This window comes from Cynoglossus semilaevis, chromosome 11, assembly GCF_000523025.1.
Source record: "Cynoglossus semilaevis isolate Cse_v1.0 chromosome 11, Cse_v1.0, whole genome shotgun sequence".
Classification (NCBI taxonomy): domain Eukaryota; kingdom Metazoa; phylum Chordata; class Actinopteri; order Pleuronectiformes; family Cynoglossidae; genus Cynoglossus; species Cynoglossus semilaevis.
This window is the reverse complement of record NC_024317.1, coordinates 16,868,150-16,889,568: the sequence shown is the minus strand read 5'-3', so window position 1 is coordinate 16,889,568 and position 21,419 is coordinate 16,868,150. Positions and strand designations below refer to the sequence as shown.

Sequence of the window (21,419 nt, the reverse complement as noted above, 5' to 3'; positions counted from 1 at the left end):
ATTACACGTCAACTAAATACAGACTGCATCTGACCAGAAATGCATCAGCAGCATTACATTATGAACATAGAATAAATATCTTGTAAACCACTACTAATATTTTACCAGACCCTCAACAAAGACATATTCAACACAATTTACGGTGCCTCCAAATAAGTTGTTTAATTGTGGTGGTTTAATGCTCAACTTTGACAGCAGGTGTCACTATAGGTCACAGAAAGTTAGCAGCGAATCATCTGGGCCTTGTCTGGGAATTCTCTGCTGCTCTTCTCTTCCCATTCTTCCTCTGCAGACAGACGCACAACATGGCGGATTAGAGGAGTTGGCTAACGCGCTCGGATTCAGCGGATAAACCGTGGGACTAACATCCAGGAGAAGAAGACACGAGTCTTCGATGAGGAACAAGGGGATTTGAGGCGAAGAGAGGATTTATTTTAAACCCACCACAGGGCCTGGATGTTGTTCACCGTACTGCCCTGGAAGCGCTGACCGTTTGTCCCGGATCGTGTTCCCCTCCACTCCGCTCACAATCTCGGTTCCTGGGGTGTGGAGTCTGGGGGCCGACGCTGAAACATATTCTTTGAAGCACTCAGGAGAGAAAAGGGGGGATTCCAGAGCGAACCTTTGCTTTAGTTGCTCCTCTTTTCTCCACTACATGGTCCGGTCTCCCTTTTTCAGGAGATCCAGGAGTTGAGGTGAGTTTTCTTGTTTTTGTCACGGTCGGTTCTCCCACTTGTTACAATGTCGCTGTAGCAGCAAACATGCTGCTATGTTCCCACTCCTGTTTCACCCACGAACACGCACCGTGGCCCGAGACATCCACGCAGACAATCAGTGATGTTTAGTACAGTGATCCGTCCTGATGACTTGAGAAGTAGCTCGGAGGCAGGGAGGGGTTTTCTTTTTTGACGGGAATATTTTTAGAAAGTGGCTTTAAAGAGGAGATGTGTTAACAAATCCGAGTCCGTGATATGCGACGCGGTGTCCGTGACATGGGGATAACAACCAGGAGTCAGAAGCGATGCCACAGTAAAGGGATCATGTTTTTCCTACTTAACAAATTTCCTTAAAAAGATCATTTCAATTCAGGAAGTTGAGGTCCTTGAATGACGCGGTGGAGGCCCACCTATTGTAAATGATGGGAATTTTCCGCTAATGGGATGATGACAAATAGATAAATCTGTTAATATTGCGCCGACACATTTCTCAACTTATTTAGGGATCATAGGTTTAGGTCCCAGTAACACTGGGTAGTACGGTTTGACCCAGCTCTGGAACCTTTATACTGTTGTTGCTTCTTGGTTAGTGTCAATTGACTTGAACTTAGGTCCAACTAAACAAGAACTTCCTGGTTTGCCCCAAGTAGGTGGTCCTGAACTTCCTGTAAGGGTATGATGACAGATGTCCTGCTTTGTTGGATTTAAATAAATATTGGTGAGTTTCTTTGAGGAGGTGAATAGTTTCCCATAAACAGGTAACATGGATCTGTGGGTTTGATTCAACCTTTTACATCCACTTGGTCTAACTCCAGGGATGAACCTGGACTCAACAGCTTACAGGTCCTTGTTTGATTATTTTTTATTTTGATTACCTCGATATTCAAATTTTTCATGTCTGATACCCAAATTGTAACTTGAGTGTCTGCTGATACTGTTTGCGGCATGTTGCGCAAAAATGTTAAGCATCTTGACTTAGGTATGGGATTATCTGAGCTATAGTTGTTTTGTTTGATGTTCTAAAACATCAGAAATATTGACCAATATCAGACCATTACCGATTTTTAGTATCAGCTCAAGTCACCCATAGTGGCGAATAGCCTGTACTCCCCCAAGATCTGAATGCAAAAAGAACTTTGCTGGATCAGCAGATGTGCCTTCAGCGCTGGATCAGTTAACTTTCCTGAAGACTTGCCCACCTCAGTTGCTGCAGTGTGTCAAGATATCAGACCCGATGATTCACTCCGCTCTTTACTCAGGTTCAGAGATGGGACTAATTAGTTAAAAGGAAACCTGCCATGTGAAAGTTAAGTTATGACATGTTCAGTGGGCGTTGGACAGAGGGTGTGTCAGAGGTGGGTGCAGGTTCATCAAACCCACAACAGGATTTCGATTGCCACTTGATGTGGTGTCAGGTCCAAACACTGCATTCTTTGCTAACAACGTCACCCAGAGTTTTTATGGTTAATATTCTTCTCACGCCCTTTGTTGGGTGGAACCCTGAGCTTTTCCTTTAGCTAATTAATGAGTGGATGAAGATATAATCTGTTCAATAAAATTCCAAATATCATGTCGCTACACATCAAAAATACTACTTTGAGATCAATTTTCTTACTGTAAACAATCGTTTTCTTGCCAACCAACAGAAATTCAGTGACTTGGTGATTCATTCATTGATTGAGCAACAATCATCAGCTGATTGCACCATTAATGGAATCATCATCAGTAGCATTTGAAGGTCTCTGTGATTGTCTGATGGATACAGGGTCATATTAAATGAAGCCAAGACGTTTCCATCTTGTGGTGGTCAGATAAACTACAGATGCACTGACTGCCTTTTTTTTCTGATTCACATTTCTTTAGCTACTGTTCAAGAGTTGGACCAGACTGCACAGGTTTAATCTGTCCAATATAATTGAACTGTTCATTTTATTTTCTTCAGGTTGCTCCATAGTTGACTTGTTTAGCCAGAAAACATTTTTAAACAGATTTTTTTTAAATGCACAATGACTATATGAGATTTATGAGGAGCTTGTGATAAACTCCCTGATGAACTGGTGTGACAATAGCCTGCTGTATTTGGTTATAGGTATTAGTGATCATTGCATTGCAGGACATTGTTTTCTGTTGATTCCTGTGTCTGTCTCAGGACAGTTGACATTAGGGAGATTTGGACAACCAACCATCTGCTTACTAAATTAACAAGCATTGTTTTTTTGTTTATGTTTGTTTTGTTTTATTTGCGTGTATCATCATCAACAACTGGAGCTCTTTATCCCGACAGGCTTAACTGACAAGTGGAGGTCAGGCCTGTTCTGTTGAACTCTGACCCTCACAGGCTGTTAAACCACCCAGTTTTTTTTAATCATTTTCTCATGATGATACTGCATAGCATTAGGTAGAAACTAAGTTCCTTTAGCAGCTAGTATTAGTAAGTAGAGCGCTCTTGTAATCCTGGAATCTCTATTGATATCGTTTCCAGCTCCTCTTGTTCTTCTGTGTGACTTAGAACGAACAGAATATGTTCTCAGTGTCTGTGTTTTGAAGCTACAAAAATCAGGCTTGTAATCGAATGATTACTGGTTCGAATCCCAGCAGCACGGTAATGCAGGGCTGGGGAATGTGTGAGCAGGCATCAGGACACCCCTGCCCCCTGGATGGGTACGATGACAAATGTATCCGCTGTTGCTGCTTCATCTGTTTGAGCCTGTGGTTTATTTTATTTTGGCCCATAACTGCCAAACACACTCACCTGTGACCTCAAATAAATGTAAGAACTTGTAAATTGTTAATGCTTTTTCATGGTCCTTTTTTAAAGTGTGCATTGCTGCTCACCTTGCTCTGAAATGTTACAGTGCATTCCCTGATGCTGCTGACACAGTATGATTAGTAAGCTGTTTGGGTGGAGAGGAAAGGTGTATTTTTGTTTCCACATGTAGAAGTGCACTGTAATTCAGCCTGCAGTGGGATGAACACGGCTATGTTTAGAAGTTTAGGAAGCGTTGTGGGGACTGATTGCAGATCCATCTGATATGTCATTTGGTCCTAATGACCTTTGTTTGGTAATACAGGAAATTAACCAATGTGGCGACTACAATTTCAGAAATAAAAGAACCTGATGGTGGGGCAGCGTGATCCAGTTTTGTTCTGCTTCTCAGTGGATGTGGAGTTCATCTTTATGGAATCTTTTCAACATCCTCCTGCTGTGACAGTTCATGTTTCTGTTTTGCCATGACTTGCTTTGCTATGTCTCGTGTTTTCACCCCAGGTCTGGTGAGTCTTTCTTCCTATCAGTTGGTTTTATTTGGTCCATGTTATTATATTTGCTAAACTACACCCGAGGTTCGTTTCACTAGTTTAAACTAGCAGAGAACAAGGATCTTAATGTACTTGTTAGGAAGGTCTTCTGGCCTGAAGTCAGTCCCTGATTGAGAGGTATTGTAGAGTGATCCAGGATCAGACCATAGAGCGGCATAGTAAATAGTGCTTTGGTCTAGTGGCAAGAAGATGACTGTTTAAGGCCTAGCTTTAATTGGTAGTCTTAGAGCTTGAAGGAGTTTGCAGGTTCTTTTCCTGATGCATTGGACATTCTAATACATTCTCTAATAAAATGTGTAATAAACAAAAAATATATTTAACAGAACATTATAAAATGTTTAAGAAGAAATAAGGAAGTAAATCATTTTCCAAAAAGTAGAGATCCACAAATTGACTGGTCAGTGATTGGAATCTGTCGGTCAGTTTTTAAACTGATCTTTTTGCACATTCTGTCAGTGTGAGTGAACAGTAGAGGGAGCTCACGCTAACATGCTTGAGCTAATGTTTTCTCTCACTACCCACGAAACTTATAACTTAAAAAAGTTTGAACTTGGACTAGAGATGAAATGATTTGTGATATTAGGGCGCTACGGTTAATCGATTGAAAACCCTCAGAAAATATTATACCTGTACTACAGTTAAGCGCAACGCAAACCAAACTATGCAATCATAAGGTGCAGAACAGTAAGAAATATCTTGCATCACTAACCTCATCCAGTTATCTGTTATTAATTAATATTTAATTCAGTAAGAAATATCTTGCATCACTAACCCCATCCAGAGTTCCCAAATCCACCTATCTGTTATTAATTAATATTTAAACATTTATCCATGACAAGGTTGACATTAAGTCTTGGTTTACATTACCACAAGTCTGTCTGTCAAATCATTCACTAAACATATATCAGTGATCACGTTTGGATTCCTTGACATGTTTTCTTGTTGTTTAAACTGGTCCAGCCATGTTTAAATCAGCATCTCAGTGTTAATGTAGATAAAGCAAACAATGTGGGTGTGAGTGTCAATAATCTAATCATTAAAGTGGTTACACAGGGTTGAGTTGATAAAGAGTCACAGAGAGCTACTTTATCTTAAACCCAGACCTAAAGTCTGTCAACAGGACAGCTCTAACTGAACCTCCATACTGCCACAGAGCTCCATTTATTAAATGGTTGAAGCAAATTGTGGAAATCACTCAGTGATTTGATGCCTTAAAATCTAAACCATTCTCCTTTGTTAATGGAAATCTCATATAGTTGATTTTCTTTGTCAGAATATGCAACAATAACTTTAATCTAATGTCTTTTTGGCTGCCGAACACTTCAAAGTGTTAATGTTAAATATTCAGAGATGCCATTGACATTTGGCATCTTTACAACAAAAGCCCTTCCTGCTGGGCAGTTAAGAAAAGCACACATTAAAGAGAGGGCTTCATGAAGAAGCTCCGCTGGAACAAAGCTGTGGCCTTCACCCTCAGATTGTGTCTCCGTCTGGTGTTTATCTTTAGGAGGAAGAGGAGGAGACGCGGGGACGATGATGGTCACTCCAGATATGAGACCCTTCACAGTGGCCATTTGTCTTTGTAAATGTACAGTAGTTACAATGGGTGTGTCAGCTGGATGTGCTTTGTCTGTGGTCGGGAAAACAGCTCTGCCAGAAAGATATGACAGACATGAGGTTAAAACATTTCTTAAAACAATTTTTACTAACTTAAAAAACCCCTTGAGTCTTTCTAAAACTAATGTGGCTGAAAAATCGACCAGGTCTTCATCTTGGTCAAAGTTGTTCTTAGAGGGGACCTCTCAGCCTTTTATATTAGTTTTATGTCTAAATGGTTAGGTCTGTTGGGTTAATGGTTGAATCATCACCAGGTCCTTGTTGTGATGTGTCTGTCAGTGAAGTGAGTGTGTGAGTTGTGGCTGTGACAGCAGCTCTGTAAGGAGTTTTGATTGATTTTTGTCAAATTAAACTCTTCCAAGTTACACTTTGGACCCTTCTGTCACTTTAAAGCAAAACAGACTTTTATAATATGTAACAGCAGGGTGAACCAATGACTCTTGCATTTGCACTTCCCACCTTTCCTTATGATGCACTCTGTTGTAGTTGTAAGTCAGTGTGAGTGAAGATGGCAGTCCAGTCTGTTCGTTAAAAAAAACTTGTCATTATGGTCAGAAATAGCACTGTGTTACCAGTCCGTAGACCTTCTTGTTGTTTCTTCTTACTCACAGATGGACCTTTTTAAGATGAGTGAAGATGGCAGTCCAGTCTGTTCTTTAAAAAAAACTTCTCATTATGGTCAGAAATAGCACTTGTCCGCCTTCATGTGTTACCAGTCCATAGACCTTCTTGTTGTTTCTTCTTTCTCACAGATGGACCTTTTTAAGGCGTTTTATGATTATTGGACATTTAATTTCAAGATAAGTAAATGAAAGGCAATGCATTGTTCTTCATATACTGTCAACTAAAAAAAATTGTATTGAAAACCAGAATCAGTATCTACAAAAGCATTGCCTTACTGCTAATGTAATGACAGGACTGAGGACTGATTCACCGCTAAACAAAACTATTGTTTGGTCATTATCTCAGTTTTGTCAAGAAAAAGGGATAAAACTGTTCAATAACATTTTAAAATAGATGGGAACCAGTCAGCTGGATTTATAGTTCTGAACCTGTTTGTATCTACTGAGGTGACAGTCAGTTGGATTTGGCTGTGGCCCTACTGCTGCTCTCTTGCCCCACATCATGCCTAAAGGTCACAGTGGCTTCTGTGGGGAGGCCTAGCTTTGCGCCTCCACATCCTCCTCATGTCTCTTGTGGGAAAGCCCGGAGGCCTCTGGCATGCCGCGTGAGAAACCCCACAGTGAAGCAGATGGAGCAGAGATTTCCTCACCCGCCACATTCTCCCCCATCAAAAAAAAGTTTTGTTGATTCGTCCAACCCAATGGAACCGAATCTTCATTACGGGTTCAATGACAGACGCGGTGGTCACTTTTGCCTGCATGATTTAGCCGGCCTTTTTGTCAACTTGGCAGCTCATAAATGAAGTCCGGAACGCAAACCGCAGCCGCGGGAATAGCGTCCTTCAGTAAGTGAAGTCCACGAGTTGTGGATTGTATGTGGTGCAGGGGACATATAATCTGTGGTCTGTTTGAGAGCAGGAGTCGTGGAGGCCCGGAGTTAGGCCTTTCTTCAGCTGCCGTAAAGACAGGCGTTCACTGTATTCCTGTTTTCTGTCCTCCTCTTCCTCCCTCCTTCCTTCTGCTTTTCCTTCTCCCTCCCTCCGTCGAGAGTCATAGGAACTGAATTAATATGCCATAAATGGAGACGGACAGAAAAGCATTATCTGGCTCTGCAGTGACTCTTGAGGCGAGATCTTTCAGTGGGAGACGGAGGGAAATATTTCCATAGTGTGAATGATTGAGACCACTGAAGTGTCAAGAGTCCATTTGTATCAGGAATGAAAAAATACTTCTTTTTAATGTAACTACAGACATTCTTTGTTATTCATGATAAAGAAAAACGTGAACCACCTTTCCTGGGGTTTTTTTCTCTAGATGTCATTTTAAACCTGTTACGTTTGAATTTCCAAATCAAACAGAAGAGCAAAGTAATGTGTTTGTACATGCAAAATAATAAGAAAAAAATACAGATGAGGGCAAGTGAACTGTTCAGTCACAACCTCTTTGATTTTAATGACTGATTAGTCATTTGGAAAACACCTCGTCTTCATACTGCTGCTTTTGGGGGGGGGGGGGGGGGTGTTGTTGAAACACCCCCGGCTCTTCTTTGGTTGGTGGGGGGGGGGGGGGGGAGACCTTCACAGAATGATACTAGGGGGTGCTATTTCTCAATTAGAATCTGTTCCCATTCCTGTGGTACAGAGGTGCTCAAAAGTAACCCTTGAGGACATTGCCTTTATAAGATACAGAAAAAAGGAAAAAAAAGTTAAAATGCTTATATTTTATTAAGAAAATCTGTAACAAATTCCTTGAACATACAGTAGCACAAGATGAAGCATTAAAATGAATCAATATTCTATTCTGGGGTATTTTTTTCTCCACTTCCAGTTGATGAGTCATTCATAATCAAAGCTGCCTGCAGTAGACAGACGGCAGACCTGAGCCTTTTCTTGTCTTTACAGTGTATACACCACGTCAGTGTAATTGGATTTTTAAGTACAAAGGTAGAACTAAGGCTAAGGTTTTGTTTCATTGTCTGGAGATCACGGATTGCACGGTAGATATCAGAATATTATATATATAATATTAATTATCCTAATTATACATGTGTAATATTTGTCCAAACCTGGTTGTTGACAACATGGCAGACTTAATGGTCTGGATTTTGTATATAAAATTCAACAAACAGTTATTTAGTAATAATGGTCAGTGTAGAAAACCAAAAAAAATCCACTGATGACAGAAAACCTAAAAATGGCACCAAAATAAAGCAGTGTCTTGTGAATTAATGATAACCTCCACAAGCACCAAATAAATCTAAAAAAAAAGGCACACAGGAAGCCTGCTGCTCCGAGGAGCCCAAAAGACATTAGCATGTGTCTACAGGGAGTTGGGTGTGCACAGTCTCTAGATGAAAGTGCATGAGCTCTAACAACAATAGCATCTGTAATGGTTAGCAACTGGATGACCTAATATCAGTTTAAACAACACAATGGCACATGTGACATGGAGGCGTCCCTGTACGGCCTGTAGAAAACTGGAGTCACTCTTCAGTTGGAAATGTAGCAAAATCAGAGATCAAAGTTTAGTGAAATCAATACGTCTGTTCCTGTAGCCTCCGTCTCTCCGACTCCTGAAACAGCAGCGCGATGCCGTTCTAGCTGTGTCGCCATATCACTTCCTGTGTGAGGATGAGAAAATTTGCAACCTCACTTTGACTTAAGGTAAGCCTACGAGGCACCTTCCAGATGGGGAGCTACTCTTCCCTGACGGTTCACTCCTCTGATCCTGGATCAGGTCCAGGAGGTGGAGCAGCCGGCCCTTTGACCCATCTCCTCCCCAAGCCTCGTCTTTCCTGTGGAGCAGACAAAAGTTTTCCAGCTTTGCCTCCTCCGCCCATCTGACTACAGACACTTTTGGCTGGGGGTTCTATAGCCCACTTCACTGGATAGGTCTATGTCCTTCAGCTGCTCCCTGTTCTTCTTAACTGCAGCGTCCAACCTGTCGTCCCTTAACACAGTCAGGTTGTCCATGATGACGCTGCATAAATCGAGGACTGACTCTTTTGAAGATAGTTTACACAGACATGGACAGTCATTGTAGCCCGGTTGATGGCCACAACGTTAGCAAAACTTTTGTACGAATCAGCGGTGTAGGTTCTGTATGTGACTCGAAACTTAGCCTTGCTTGTCGTTACTGGGTCGCTACTTCATAAAGATTGAGGTTAGAGCTGTGTATGTCTGTGCCAAGACCAGGTAGGCGGACAGTTGGAATGAAATTCAGGTTCAGAGCATCGGGATTAGGAAGGGATTATCACAGTTTAGTCAGAGCTGACAACCCTCCCAGGCTGCTGAACTGTGCATTTGATGCTTACTCTAATTTTGTCGTCTGCTGTCGTCAGCTCATATTGCTGATTCACAGTCAGTGAATTTTTTATCTAATAAAAAACGTGTTCGACCGTGTGTGTCACCTGACGTAACGTTGCAGTAACAGACATCCTGTTATCTTAAATTTAAACACTTTCTTAACTTTTGAAACAAATTAATAATAATTCTATCACAAATTCTGTCATTAGGTTTTTTTGTTAGATGTACGGTACATGCACTGTCAACAGTTCTGTTTTATTGTCTCTTCTGTGCACATTATAAACAACTAGCATCCTTTAAATCTGTCCCTTCTTTGTTTTCAGGACTACGCTGTTCGAATGAGTGACTGATGCCAACTTCGTTTTTTCAGGTAACAAGTCTGACATGTGCCAAAGAATTTATCTTGTAAATTTATGTGGCTGGTTTTCAAATGCCCAAAAAACAATTTCATTTATTGTATTTTTCTGAATGACGTGAGTGCAATTTTAAGAAATGGTTTCATGGACTCATCCTTATCTGCTTCCTTCTCTTCATTTGTCCATGTAGGGCAGAATGGGGGTGTGTCCCCTGCTCATGCTGCTAGCTCTTGCCCTCAAGGCCTCAGCCCAGGATCATGCTCCTGTCACAAGTACGATTTGTCTGTCTGTCTGTCTGTCTGTCTGTCTATCTGTCTGTCTGTCTGTCTCTCAAACCACTGTAGTCTGTATTATAGCAAAAAGAAACCATTTCTGTTGTGATCCATCTAATCCACCTTAATTTCCTTTTTCCATTCACTTAGCATAGACCATTCCAGAACATTTTCTCTGACTGATGTCATTTTTTTAGGTCCTCCAAACATCACCACACCCACAGACCCAGCTGTTGCACCCTCCCTGAACCTGACAATAGCACCAGCAGTGGTGCCCCCAGACCCCCCCACAGCTGGCCCCTCTGTGGTCATCCCTGTGCCAGTGACAACCACCGCTGCCACGACACCTACCAGCCCAGGTGATATGGGAGGTGCGGAGCCTGTGAACCCGGATCCTGCCATACGGGTCTTACCTATCCCTGCTCCCCCGAGCCCAGAAGGCACTGAGGCACCACCGAGCACCGGACCAGAGGTGGAGGGAGGGGGAAACAGCAGCAGCAGCAGCACAACAACATCCACACCAGATAAAGTGACCACAGAGGCCTATTCATATGAGGATATCCTCACAATTGAGACGGAGAGCACCACAGAGCCGGGAGTGGTTTTCCCCTCAGACACCACTACTAGGGGTCAGTGTTTGTGCATGTCTGCAGTCTTCTTAATGTGATAAACAATACTAAACATGTATGTAATAACTTAGACACACTACTACACTAGAAGTAGGGGAGTCCTTTTTTATCTAACCAGAGGCGTACAGATGTTAGCAGTAAGCTAAACAGTTTTTGCTATTGTAGTGTCTAATTTGGGCATCGACTAAGATCAGCAGGTGTTGCCCTCCAAAACACACAGACTAAGTCTGTGTCTTAGCCGAGTGTTGTTCTTCCTTAGGAAACTCTTGATGCTGTGGTCATCAACATGAGAGCAACAGATGTGGTCACATTGCACAGCGTGGCGTCTGTTACATAACATAAGGACTGCTGGTGTGTAGGTGGGGCGTCATCGCTCCATTGTTGTCCTCTGTCTCCGTGGACCTTGTGTGCAGTTCTTGTTGATGCTGATTGGTCTGTCAGGTTTATCTGAGGTCTGGCTGAGGTGTGTATGTAGCTCAGAGCAGCAGGCATGTGGAGGAACACTAAAAAGTCTCTGGAACAGGGCATGAAATCACACACGTGCAAATGATGCAGTGGAGTTTGTGGTGTCTTTGGTACAGGTAGGGGAGGAAAGGTCAGCAGTTGACCACACAGGATTGCTTTTAACCATTGACCACTGCACACAATGTGAAAACGTGTGTAAATTGGTCAGCCATTGTAATCTAAAGGATGTATTTCCACAAATAGATAACTTGACCTGTGTAATATTTAGTTTTTCCTGTAAAGCATAGCTGAACACAGACTCACCACTGAGAGTGTTTAGGATTTAAACTTTGAATAATTCATTTTTAATTCAAAGCCAGTGCCTTTTTAAGTGTCCTGTCTTTCACGCATTAACTCTCGGGCTGCTGCCTCCCACTGGTTCTGCCAGATATGGAAGGAGAACGTGGACATTTTGGTTAAACTGTGATTGGTCTGCTCCGCACAGATGCATTGTTCATTTGCTTTTCCGGTTGTTTTTTACACTCTCTGAATTATTAATGTGGACACAGCCACTAAAATAAGAAACAGAGGGAGGCTGGTGTTTAAAAGGCAAAAATCACTGTCAGTGTATTTTTAAAAATAAAGATCTTACTCACACCTTTACTGCCATTTAAACCTAGATAAAGCATTGATTTGTCTTTTGTATAAAAACAATAACAATTCTTGAAACAACTTATTTTGAATGGCTAAGAATTGCTCATTAGCATTTAAGATAGCAGCCCAAGTTCTCACTTATATTTTATTATGTTAGACGGCTACATGGAAGTATTAACACATTTGAAGCCCATAATATTGAGAAGGAATTCATCTATATGATAATGACATTTTTATGACACTGTCAATCTGATCAAGTTCTACCAAGTCTCCCGTTACCTCACTAACCAGTCTGGGGATTAAAGCTTTGGACACAAACCCAATAGAAGCCTAATTCATTTTGAGTAGATTTATATTGAATCTAATTTGATCATTTAATATCACACTTCAAAATCGTTCTGATATATTCACTGTAGTAATGTTAACTTGATCCTTATTATAATTCAAGGTTACTACTCTGAGTTAAATTGACATAATATTAAAAAAAAAAAAAAAAGAGCCATGATTGTGTAGACAACAGAATGAACATCAAATATTCTACTTTTACCTTTACCTGTTTCTCAGACATGGGCAAAGACCCGGCAGATGACATGCCAATCATAACTGTGATGGTGGGGCTGTCCTCCCTGCTGGTCATCATCTTCATCATCATCATCCTCTACATGCTCAGGTTGGTCACATACTCTCGCCCAAAATACAAGATGTTGTTGACGAGCTTTGAATTTATGTTTTTAAAATTTCGCTTGCATGTTGATTGTCAGGTTCAAGAAGTACAAGCAGGCAGGAAGTCACTCGAACTCCTTCAGACTGTCCAACGGGAGATCGGATGATACAGGTAAGATGTGATGCTATGCTAGTGTCATTTTTATTACACTTTAATTTCATAATGACAGGAGTTTTCAATTAAATTTCAATATTTAGTAAGAACTGCTTTTGCAAGAAAATCATTCCTCTGTGAGTCAGAGTGACTATTTTGGTAAAATGCTTTGTTGCCGGGAACATGTTTTCAGCTCTCCACTGGGACAAAAGATATTTTTAGATTTAAGATTTAGTTTGGAGTTAAGATGATAATTAGGGCTGGTTAAGTTTGGGTCAAGGCTTAACATAAGGCATACAGTTGCAATGGTTGAGGTCAAGGTAAAGGGTTATGGAATGCATTGTGTTGCATCATGTCTATGTGAAGAACACGCCTCATGAAAACCAGGCTGTTTGTGTCTGTGTGAAAGGAAACAAAACAGACTGGTGTGATGTACGGAGTTTGTTGCTTAATTTTTAACTTTTGCTCCTAGTAGGGCTTTGACCTGAAATTATACTTACTATGAATTGATATAAATATCAATGATACAACTCTACATTGTTATCATGAAGGTTCTTTCAATCATAATATCATTGAAAGTGTGTTAGTTTCAACATTGATGTTTTTAGGGTCAAATGTTTCGTCAGTGTTCAATAGACCTGAAACTTGACCTCAGTGAGATGGAAGATAATTTTTGAGGCTTTGAAAAAAGCTTTACAATCAGGGCGACTTCAATAGTAAATGGGTATTAATAGATGTAGTTTAGAAACAGCCCTTACGTTACCTTACCTTAGTCATTATGTACATAATCAATGCACTGATCTGTGGTTAAAGAACTGAGCCTTAAAAAAGTACCAAAAGTGTTTAGTTGATTTAAGAAGTCTGGATTTGTATCCAAGTCTACTTGTCAGTCAAACATGTTCCTAACACTCCCATGTGGGAGTACCAGATATTTCTGTTAGAACATGATGTTCATTTCAAGGAAAAGAGAAAATGGTCTGATGTGTGAGCAGGAGAGTGATCATTGTTTTGACACCACATCCAGTTGACAACGGGGTCGAAGATGAAAGTCGCCGTCATCGCATCTTTTGAAGATGTCACTGACTTTGTTTCGTTGTGAGGCTTAATTTAAGAACATGCTATCGTCCAATAATAACTCCCCATTCACTTCCATTTCAATGGCCACCGTATTCCATGGAAACAGAAGTCCTGAAAGACCTGGAAATCCACAATGAGACCCTTGGATTGTTGGGCAACATGTTACTGAAAATATAAACAAAGTGCGAAATGACATTATTTAACAAGAACCTTTATACATACTGAATAACCTGAAAACCACTTACTGTCCTGTCCAGTTCATACATACAGTACATGGGAAATACAGTCCAAACGTAGCATAACATCCCTCTAAGGCTGAAGACAGGTTTCAGGTTAAGATGTGATGAAAGAATGCCTAAGACAACAGCGGAACAAACATTTCGTAAAACCTACCATAACATTTGTTTTGCGTCATCTTTATGAGTTAATTAACTTTAGACATTCGGCCGAAGTAGATGTTTCTCCCCTGACTCAACATTGGACAGGCTCAGTGTTAACAGGAGGCTTCCGTTGACTGCGACTGCCTAATTCACACTACTGCACTTACTGTATACTTCCGCTTCTGCTCTTTGAATATTGTGTCACAGTGCCCTCTGGTGGACAGCTTTACAAAAGAGAGCGATCGAAAAAGGCAGTTATTGTCAAACTGTTGCATTTCTCAGCCTGGGTTTGACTTATCTTTCTTCTTTCTTTACTTCTCTGCTGCCCTGCTGCCTGTCTGGAGAAGAACTCCAGAGTGTGCCGCTCCTGGCCCGGTCGCCCAGCACAAACAGAAAGTACCCACCTCTGGCTGTTGACAAGCTGGAGGAAGAAATGAACCGTCGCATGGCGGATGACAACAAACTCTTCAGAGAAGAGTTCAATGTACGTCACTCTCACACACATGCTCGCAGAATGAACCACAGAGGATGAGGCTCACGTGCCTGTAGAACATGTCAAGACTTAGTCAGCAGCCTACAGAGACAGTGGTGCTGAATGACCAACAGGAGAGGCCTTAAAAAGCCTTAACCTGACAGAATCATACAGTCCAACAGTACCAAGGCCAGTGTGAAGACATATTTAGTCAAACATCAACAGACAGAGACGGTCTGTGGCCTCCTATATATTATGGTGCATGAGTCAATTAGACAGACAAAGACACTTCCAAAAATGTCACATGTTAGTGAGTGGAAAAATCTGTGGCATGGTGGAAGTTTCATGTGTGACTATGACACAGAGGCTCCAGTGACTTTTATAGTGTCAGCTTGTTTTTTTCTTCTCTGTTAAAAGTCAGGTTTATTTTTTTGTCCTAAAGGTGAAGTGGAAGGCTGAGCTCTTCCATTATATATCTAATCTAAACTAAAGTCACTTTTCATGTTTTTTTCCCAAACCATTAAAAATTACAATGTTTATTTTAAAAAAGACAAACAATTTTAACATGAGAATTTAAAACCTAACCTTTCCCTCGTTTGTGTTGCTTACGCAGCAGATAAAAAGATCATGTGAACATTTGAATGATTTACATCTGTCTGCTCTTCTCCTTGATTTGTCTCCTGCTTCTAGGCACTGCCAGTCTGCCCCATACAGGCGTCATGTGACGCTGCGTCCAAGGATGAGAATAAAGAAAAGAACAGATATGTTAACATCCTGCCATGTGAGTCATAACAGAAACCAGAACATGAACAGTTCACTCACTTGTGGCCAAAGCCTGAGGCCAAAAATGATTCACTGATTTACCTAAGTGCAAAAATGAAGTTGTACAGGAAGTGCTTTACTGATTTATTATACAATCTGTACAAATTATTATTATAAGATATAGATAAGTAATATCCCATCCTAACCCTGATATCGGTTTGTAATCAGTTTATGATCCCATTTAGAGAAATAAAAGTATAACAGGACAGAGAAGATAAGAGTGGAAACACAGCAATGCCACAACACTATTATTGGTAACACTGTTAAATGGCATTTTTTGTAAATCCCGGTTATATAATAATACTCAGCTGTGAGTTTATTTACGTATTTAACACTGTATCTTTTTGCATAAACCTCAGTTGTATCACTGTGGTATCATTTATTGGTGTTGGGAATAACTTGAAGCTGTGGGGCACACCTTGAAAGCTTTTTTTTTTTAACCCAACCAAAACAACTCTGTTTCTGAAGCCTGCCCTCTAGTGCTCAGTCAAGAGTTAAGAGTAAAGTTTCTATTATTTGTTGCTTCAAAATGTTGTAATGCGCTAACGTAATAAAACAACATGCTGTTACTCATTTTCTCCATTACACCTCCATATCTTTCTGTCTCTCCCTCTCTCATAGATGATCACTCAAGGGTTCACCTCTCACCACTAGAGGGAGTCCCCGACTCTGACTTCATCAACGCCTCCTTTATAAATGTTTGTTAATACCCAAAAAGTTTCTATCTATTTTCCAAGTAATGAACTTTGTCTCAGATATGTTTTTTTCCCACAGGGTTACCAGGAGAAGAACAAGTTTATTGCAGCTCAAGGTAACGCCCGTCTCTTTGCTGCAGCAAAATTATTCAACTGAATTTAGCATAATTTATAAGTCGATATTTGTGTCACTCTAATTTCACCAGGGCCCAAGGAGGAGACAGTAAATGACTACTGGAGGATGATCTGGGAGCAGAACACAGCCACGATAGTGATGGTGACCAACCTGAAGGAGAGGAAAGAGGTGATCCTCCTTCAAACTCCACCCCTTAAATCAGTAGTACCATCATTGAAGGATCAGTACATTGGGGCTGACTTAAATGACCCAAGGTGGACTTTACTAGCATTTTAATTGGACCCATATTGACCATGACCATATTGGGTTGTTTTTTCTTTTTCAGTGTAAGTGTGCTCAGTACTGGCCGGACCAGGGCTGTTGGACATATGGGAACATCCGCGTATCTGTGGAAGATAGCATGGTTTTAGTGGACTACACCATACGAAAGTTCTGCATCCAGCAGGTACCACATTAAGACTCTTAGAGATGGACGTTTGTTATTGTTTTATCTCAAGCTTTGAAGCCCATAGTTAGTCCAACTTAAGGCCCTCGGGCCAAATGTGACCTGTCGGGTCATTTTGTGTGTCTCTGATGCTTCAGAGCGTTTGTTCAACATAAATTACAACTACAACAAAGTCCAAAGAGTTTAGTTGATTAACAACTGGACTTCTTCTTGGAGCTTGAAAGATGTTCCGTTTCTCAGTTGAGGAAGGAACTAGAACAAAAGTTGGCATTTTTTATAAATTGCCAATGTTTTGTTTTCATGTATTTCTGTGAAAGCACAATCCTTTCAAAAATAAAAAAAAATCTATATTGAGTTATTGTTTTGTCCTTGGAGGAACTCCTCGATGATTTGTCTCTTACCCAGAGTTTATTTTTTCTCCAGGTTGGAGACGTGTCTGGTAAAAAGCCTCAGAGACTGGTCACCCAGTTTCATTTTACCAGTTGGCCAGACTTTGGGGTGCCCTTCACTCCCATTGGAATGCTCAAGTTTCTCAAAAAGGTCAAAACCTTTAACCCCCAGTACGCTGGGCCTATTGTAGTCCATTGCAGGTAAGTGGTGCACCATCTGTACTCTGACTTTTGAGTCCTTGCCACACTTACAGAACTTACCTTAGTGGTTTTTGTCTCTGTCTCTGTCAGTGCGGGGGTGGGCAGAACAGGTACTTTCATTGTGATTGATGCCATGGTGGACATGATGCTCGCAGAGAGGAAGGTAGACGTGTTTGGTTTCGTCACTCGGATCAGAGCACAGCGCTGTCAGATGGTCCAGACTGATGTAAGTGGAGCTGAGGTGTTTTTGTGTCCAGGTGTAGGCTGCATATACATCAGTGATAATATGAAATATGTTTTGTTTTTTTTCCCCACAGATGCAGTACGTCTTCATATTCCAGGCGTTGTTGGAGCACTACCTGTATGGAGACACAGAGCTGGAGGTGACCTCTCTGGAGTCTCACCTGGCCAAACTTTACACTCCTTTACCTGGAGCTGGCTGCAGCGGTCTGGATGCAGAATTTAAGGTTTCTTTTAGATTTTTTTTATTTCTGTTTCAGATTGTAACTTATGTAATTATATTTTAAATAAATACTTTAAAATAAAAAGTATGTATTTATTATAAACAAACTAAAGCTTAAATCATGTTTCTGCTAGAAACTAACATCCATCAAGATCCAAAATGACAAGATGAGAACAGGAAACCTTCCAGCCAACATGAAGAAGAACAGGGTTCTTCAGATCATTCCATGTGAGTGAACTTTGAAATGCATATTAAGAAAATTCCACCACAACTTTGTGATGGTTGTGAAATGCGAATCTTTTCCATTGTAATCATTTAACTGCTTTTCTTAATGTTTGTGTTGAATGTTTTGACAAACCCTTTTTTTCTACATTTTTTTTACTCTAAGCTGAAAATAGTTTTTCAGCTCACAGCTACCAATTACTCATTGCTTTAACCTATTTCTGATCTCATTCTAACTTTTCAAACATTTTATAACCGTCCATCAAAATCACCTGTGTTTCTGTTTTCTCTAATCTTTCCTAGCTTATATTAGTGACCTTAGTTTTACCTTTATTCTCTGACTTCAAATGCATGAGTAAACCAAATAGAATCATTCTGTTTAAATGCCACTGTCTTTAGTATCACAGTCAGAAGGTTTGATAAACAATAAAACTTCAATTACTTAATATAATATATCCTGGTTTGTTGATCACTGTGACAGATGAGTTCAACAGGGTGATCATTCCAGTCAAACGAGGAGAGGAAAACACAGACTACGTCAACGCCTCCTTTATCGATGTGAGTGTAAATAAAGTGCTGATTCGTTCACACCATCCCTCGCTGGTACTTCCAGGGTAGTTGTAATTTTCCTGCCTTTACTCCATGTAGGGCTACCGTCAGAAGGACTCGTACATGGCGAGCCAGGGTCCCTTACAGCACACCATCGAAGACTTCTGGAGAATGATCTGGGAGTGGAGGAGCTGCTCCATTGTTATGCTCACTGAACTGGAGGAGAGAGGACAGGTTTGTGTGTGTGCTGTCTGTGTGTGCCGTGCAACTTTTTAAGTCTTATATTTATATCTCCAGAATTTTTAAAATCGCATCAAATATTGTATTTGATCAATCGTTCATTTGGAATTCAATGGAATTCACAGGCCATTATTTTTAGTACACCTGAAGGATCTGGTGAGAATTCCCCTTCTTATTGTTCTAACTGATGACTCATTTTCTTCTACAGTCATTTCTCTTGAAAACAGGCATTCTGTTGTGTTTACAAAAAAATGTCCTTACACACCTCACAACAAATGATTCATCAGTCATTTACTGATTCTGATTCCAGGAGAAATGTGCTCAGTACTGGCCCGGGGATGGAGTGGTGGTCTACGGCGACATCTCCATTGAGCTGAAAAGGGAGGAGGAAAGTGAAAGCTACACAGTGCGTGATCTCCTGGTCACTAACAACAGGGTGAGACAGGAAACAAATGCATCTTTAATGCATTCTTACTTTTAAAGTGCAAGGTCAAATATGTACTCGAAACAACATATATATATAAATATATCCTCCCTGCTCCCAGGAGAACAAGGCTCGAGCTGTCCGTCAGTTTCATTTCCATGGTTGGCCAGAGGTGGGGATCCCCACTGATGGAAAGGGCATGATCAATATAATTGCTGCGGTGCAGAAACAACAGCAACAGTCGGGCAATCACCCCATCACTGTACACTGCAGGTGAGCAATGGAGACATTTTATAAGAGTTTTTTTGAAGTTCTTGTATTTGTAGTTTGTAGGTGTGTTTAAAACATTCATGCATTTAACAGTCAACAGAGAGGAACTCTTGAAAGGAGACCACTAGCTAGGAAAGTGGTTTCCAGAGGGTGAGAGTGTTCAAGTGGAGACTAATGTAGAAGGAGAACGGAAGTGCTAGGACAGGAGGCGCTCTCTGAAAAGCTGGGTCTTTAAGAGCTTTTTAAAAATAGACCTGGATGCCAGATCAGGGGCGTCCCCTGATCTGAGTGTTTCCTCACAGAGTAGGAACTGATATTTCCATTATTTCCTTCCTTTTTTAAATACCAGTGACCCACTCACAGAAAGTCCACAGGACTGGCTTGTAAGGTTTGGGCAAAGACATAATTTTCCTCACTCTGTCTACATCTTATTATTATTGTTAACAAAAGGGTTTTTGTACAAAAGAATGAGCATATTTATAGCTAACGGTGCCCTCCTTAGGAATTCAAAGGAACAGCACGGAGGACTTTTTTGTCTTCCTTCTAACATTTAGCCTGCTCCCTGAGGGAACTGTCGGCCTGTCACATTTCAGCCAACTGTAACTGTGCACATGGTCACTGCATTGAGCGTAATAAAAAACGCATGTGTTCTTTTCACTGTGTGTATTTTTAGCGCTGGTGCTGGACGAACAGGAACCTTCTGTGCACTGAGTACAGTCCTGGAAAGGGTGAAGGCAGAAGGCATTCTGGACGTCTTCCAGACGGTCAAGAGCCTTAGACTGCAGAGACCCCACATGGTGCAGACACTAGTAAGAACTTTTCCTTCTGGACTTGTTATCACAGTTGAATCATAAACCAATATGCTGCCTTTGAGTTGAGCTACAGAACATAATTCTCCCTGTTCTCTGTTGTTCTCCCTCAGGAACAGTACGAGTTCTGCTACAAAGTCGTCCAGGAGTACATCGATGCCTTTTCTGACTATGCCAACTTCAAGTAGGGGCCTGGAGTGGATGGATGAATGGATTATGAGTGAACAAATAAACATCCAGCATACACTCATTCACAAACCGACTCACTCACACATTACCATGAAAACAAAAACTGCATATTTTTCCATCAGATGGATTTAGACTTAAGGACCTGGAGAGTGGATGGCATGAACTGAAACAAGGAAAAGGGAACAGGTCCCCCGGTCCAGCAGAAAGAGCAGGGCAGCGCAATGGGACACAGAAAATAACTAAGATGCCTTTTTGAAAATTTTGTAATATTTGTTCTTGTCTATACAGCCCCTATATTTCCACCACTCGTCTTTATATGTATATAGACCTTACTGTGTTGCATCCTAATACGTTGTTTTTGGGTTTTTTTTTTCTGAGACGGTTTTGAGTTTTGCTGCATTTTTGGGTGGGACCTGTAATATCTACACACACAAACACACACTGCCTGAGCCATGCTGAAGAATAACTCAGACCAAGGAGTATCAAAGTCTACACACACACACACACACACACACACACATCTGAATCAAACAGAATGGGGAAAAAATTTGAGAAGTACTTTTGGTACTGACACATGTTGAGCACCTTGCCTGCGACATGACACTCAGTTGTAGACACTACATTTCCAAGTAACATAATAAAAGGATAACATATTAAAAATGTATTCCTAATTAAGTTATTAAGATATTTTTAGAACACACCGTTGACTGGTCTTTTTCTACTGGAGACTAAAGTTTGTAAACTAACCCATACAAAAGTCTAGACTTTGCCTTTTAAATCAAGGAAACAATTACTTCTTAATTAATAGCTGCTCAAATGTTGAACATTAGGAAACAATTACTTCTTAATTAATAGCCGCTCAAATGGTGAACATTTTCATTCATT

General features: G+C 40.8%; 1 protein-coding gene across 2 annotated transcripts; it reads left to right on the top strand.

Moving 5' to 3' along the window:
* The first annotated feature begins 82 nt into the window (after positions 1-82).
* Positions 83-21,056, top strand: ptpra (protein tyrosine phosphatase receptor type A). 2 transcript variants are annotated; one of them, XM_008321015.3, is made up of 23 exons: positions 83-695; positions 9,903-9,949; positions 10,126-10,207; positions 10,405-10,836; positions 12,499-12,604; positions 12,696-12,769; positions 14,556-14,692; positions 15,371-15,461; positions 16,124-16,200; positions 16,277-16,313; positions 16,404-16,501; positions 16,659-16,778; positions 17,202-17,368; positions 17,459-17,594; positions 17,686-17,835; positions 17,966-18,059; positions 18,535-18,611; positions 18,702-18,836; positions 19,153-19,278; positions 19,388-19,539; positions 20,210-20,345; positions 20,459-20,529; positions 20,657-21,056. In XM_008321015.3, exons 2-23 carry the CDS (start codon positions 9,929-9,931, stop codon positions 20,664-20,666), a joined length of 2,529 nt encoding a protein of 842 aa, XP_008319237.1. In that variant the 5' UTR covers positions 83-695; positions 9,903-9,928; the 3' UTR covers positions 20,667-21,056. The 2 variants fall into 2 exon arrangements, with proteins under 2 accessions (XP_008319237.1, XP_008319238.1); XM_008321016.3 differs by having other exon boundaries at positions 20,459-21,056.
* Positions 21,057-21,419: the final 363 nt, after the last annotated feature.

Coding starts and splice junctions, on each gene's coding strand:
- ptpra (XM_008321015.3), top strand. CDS start 9,929: ATGCCAACTTCGTTTTTTCAG. Junction 16,314..16,403: donor CAAGTTTATTGCAGCTCAAG/GTAACGCCCGTC, acceptor TAATTTCACCAG/GGCCCAAGGAGGAGACAGTA. Junction 18,060..18,534: donor GGTTCTTCAGATCATTCCAT/GTGAGTGAACTT, acceptor TCACTGTGACAG/ATGAGTTCAACAGGGTGATC.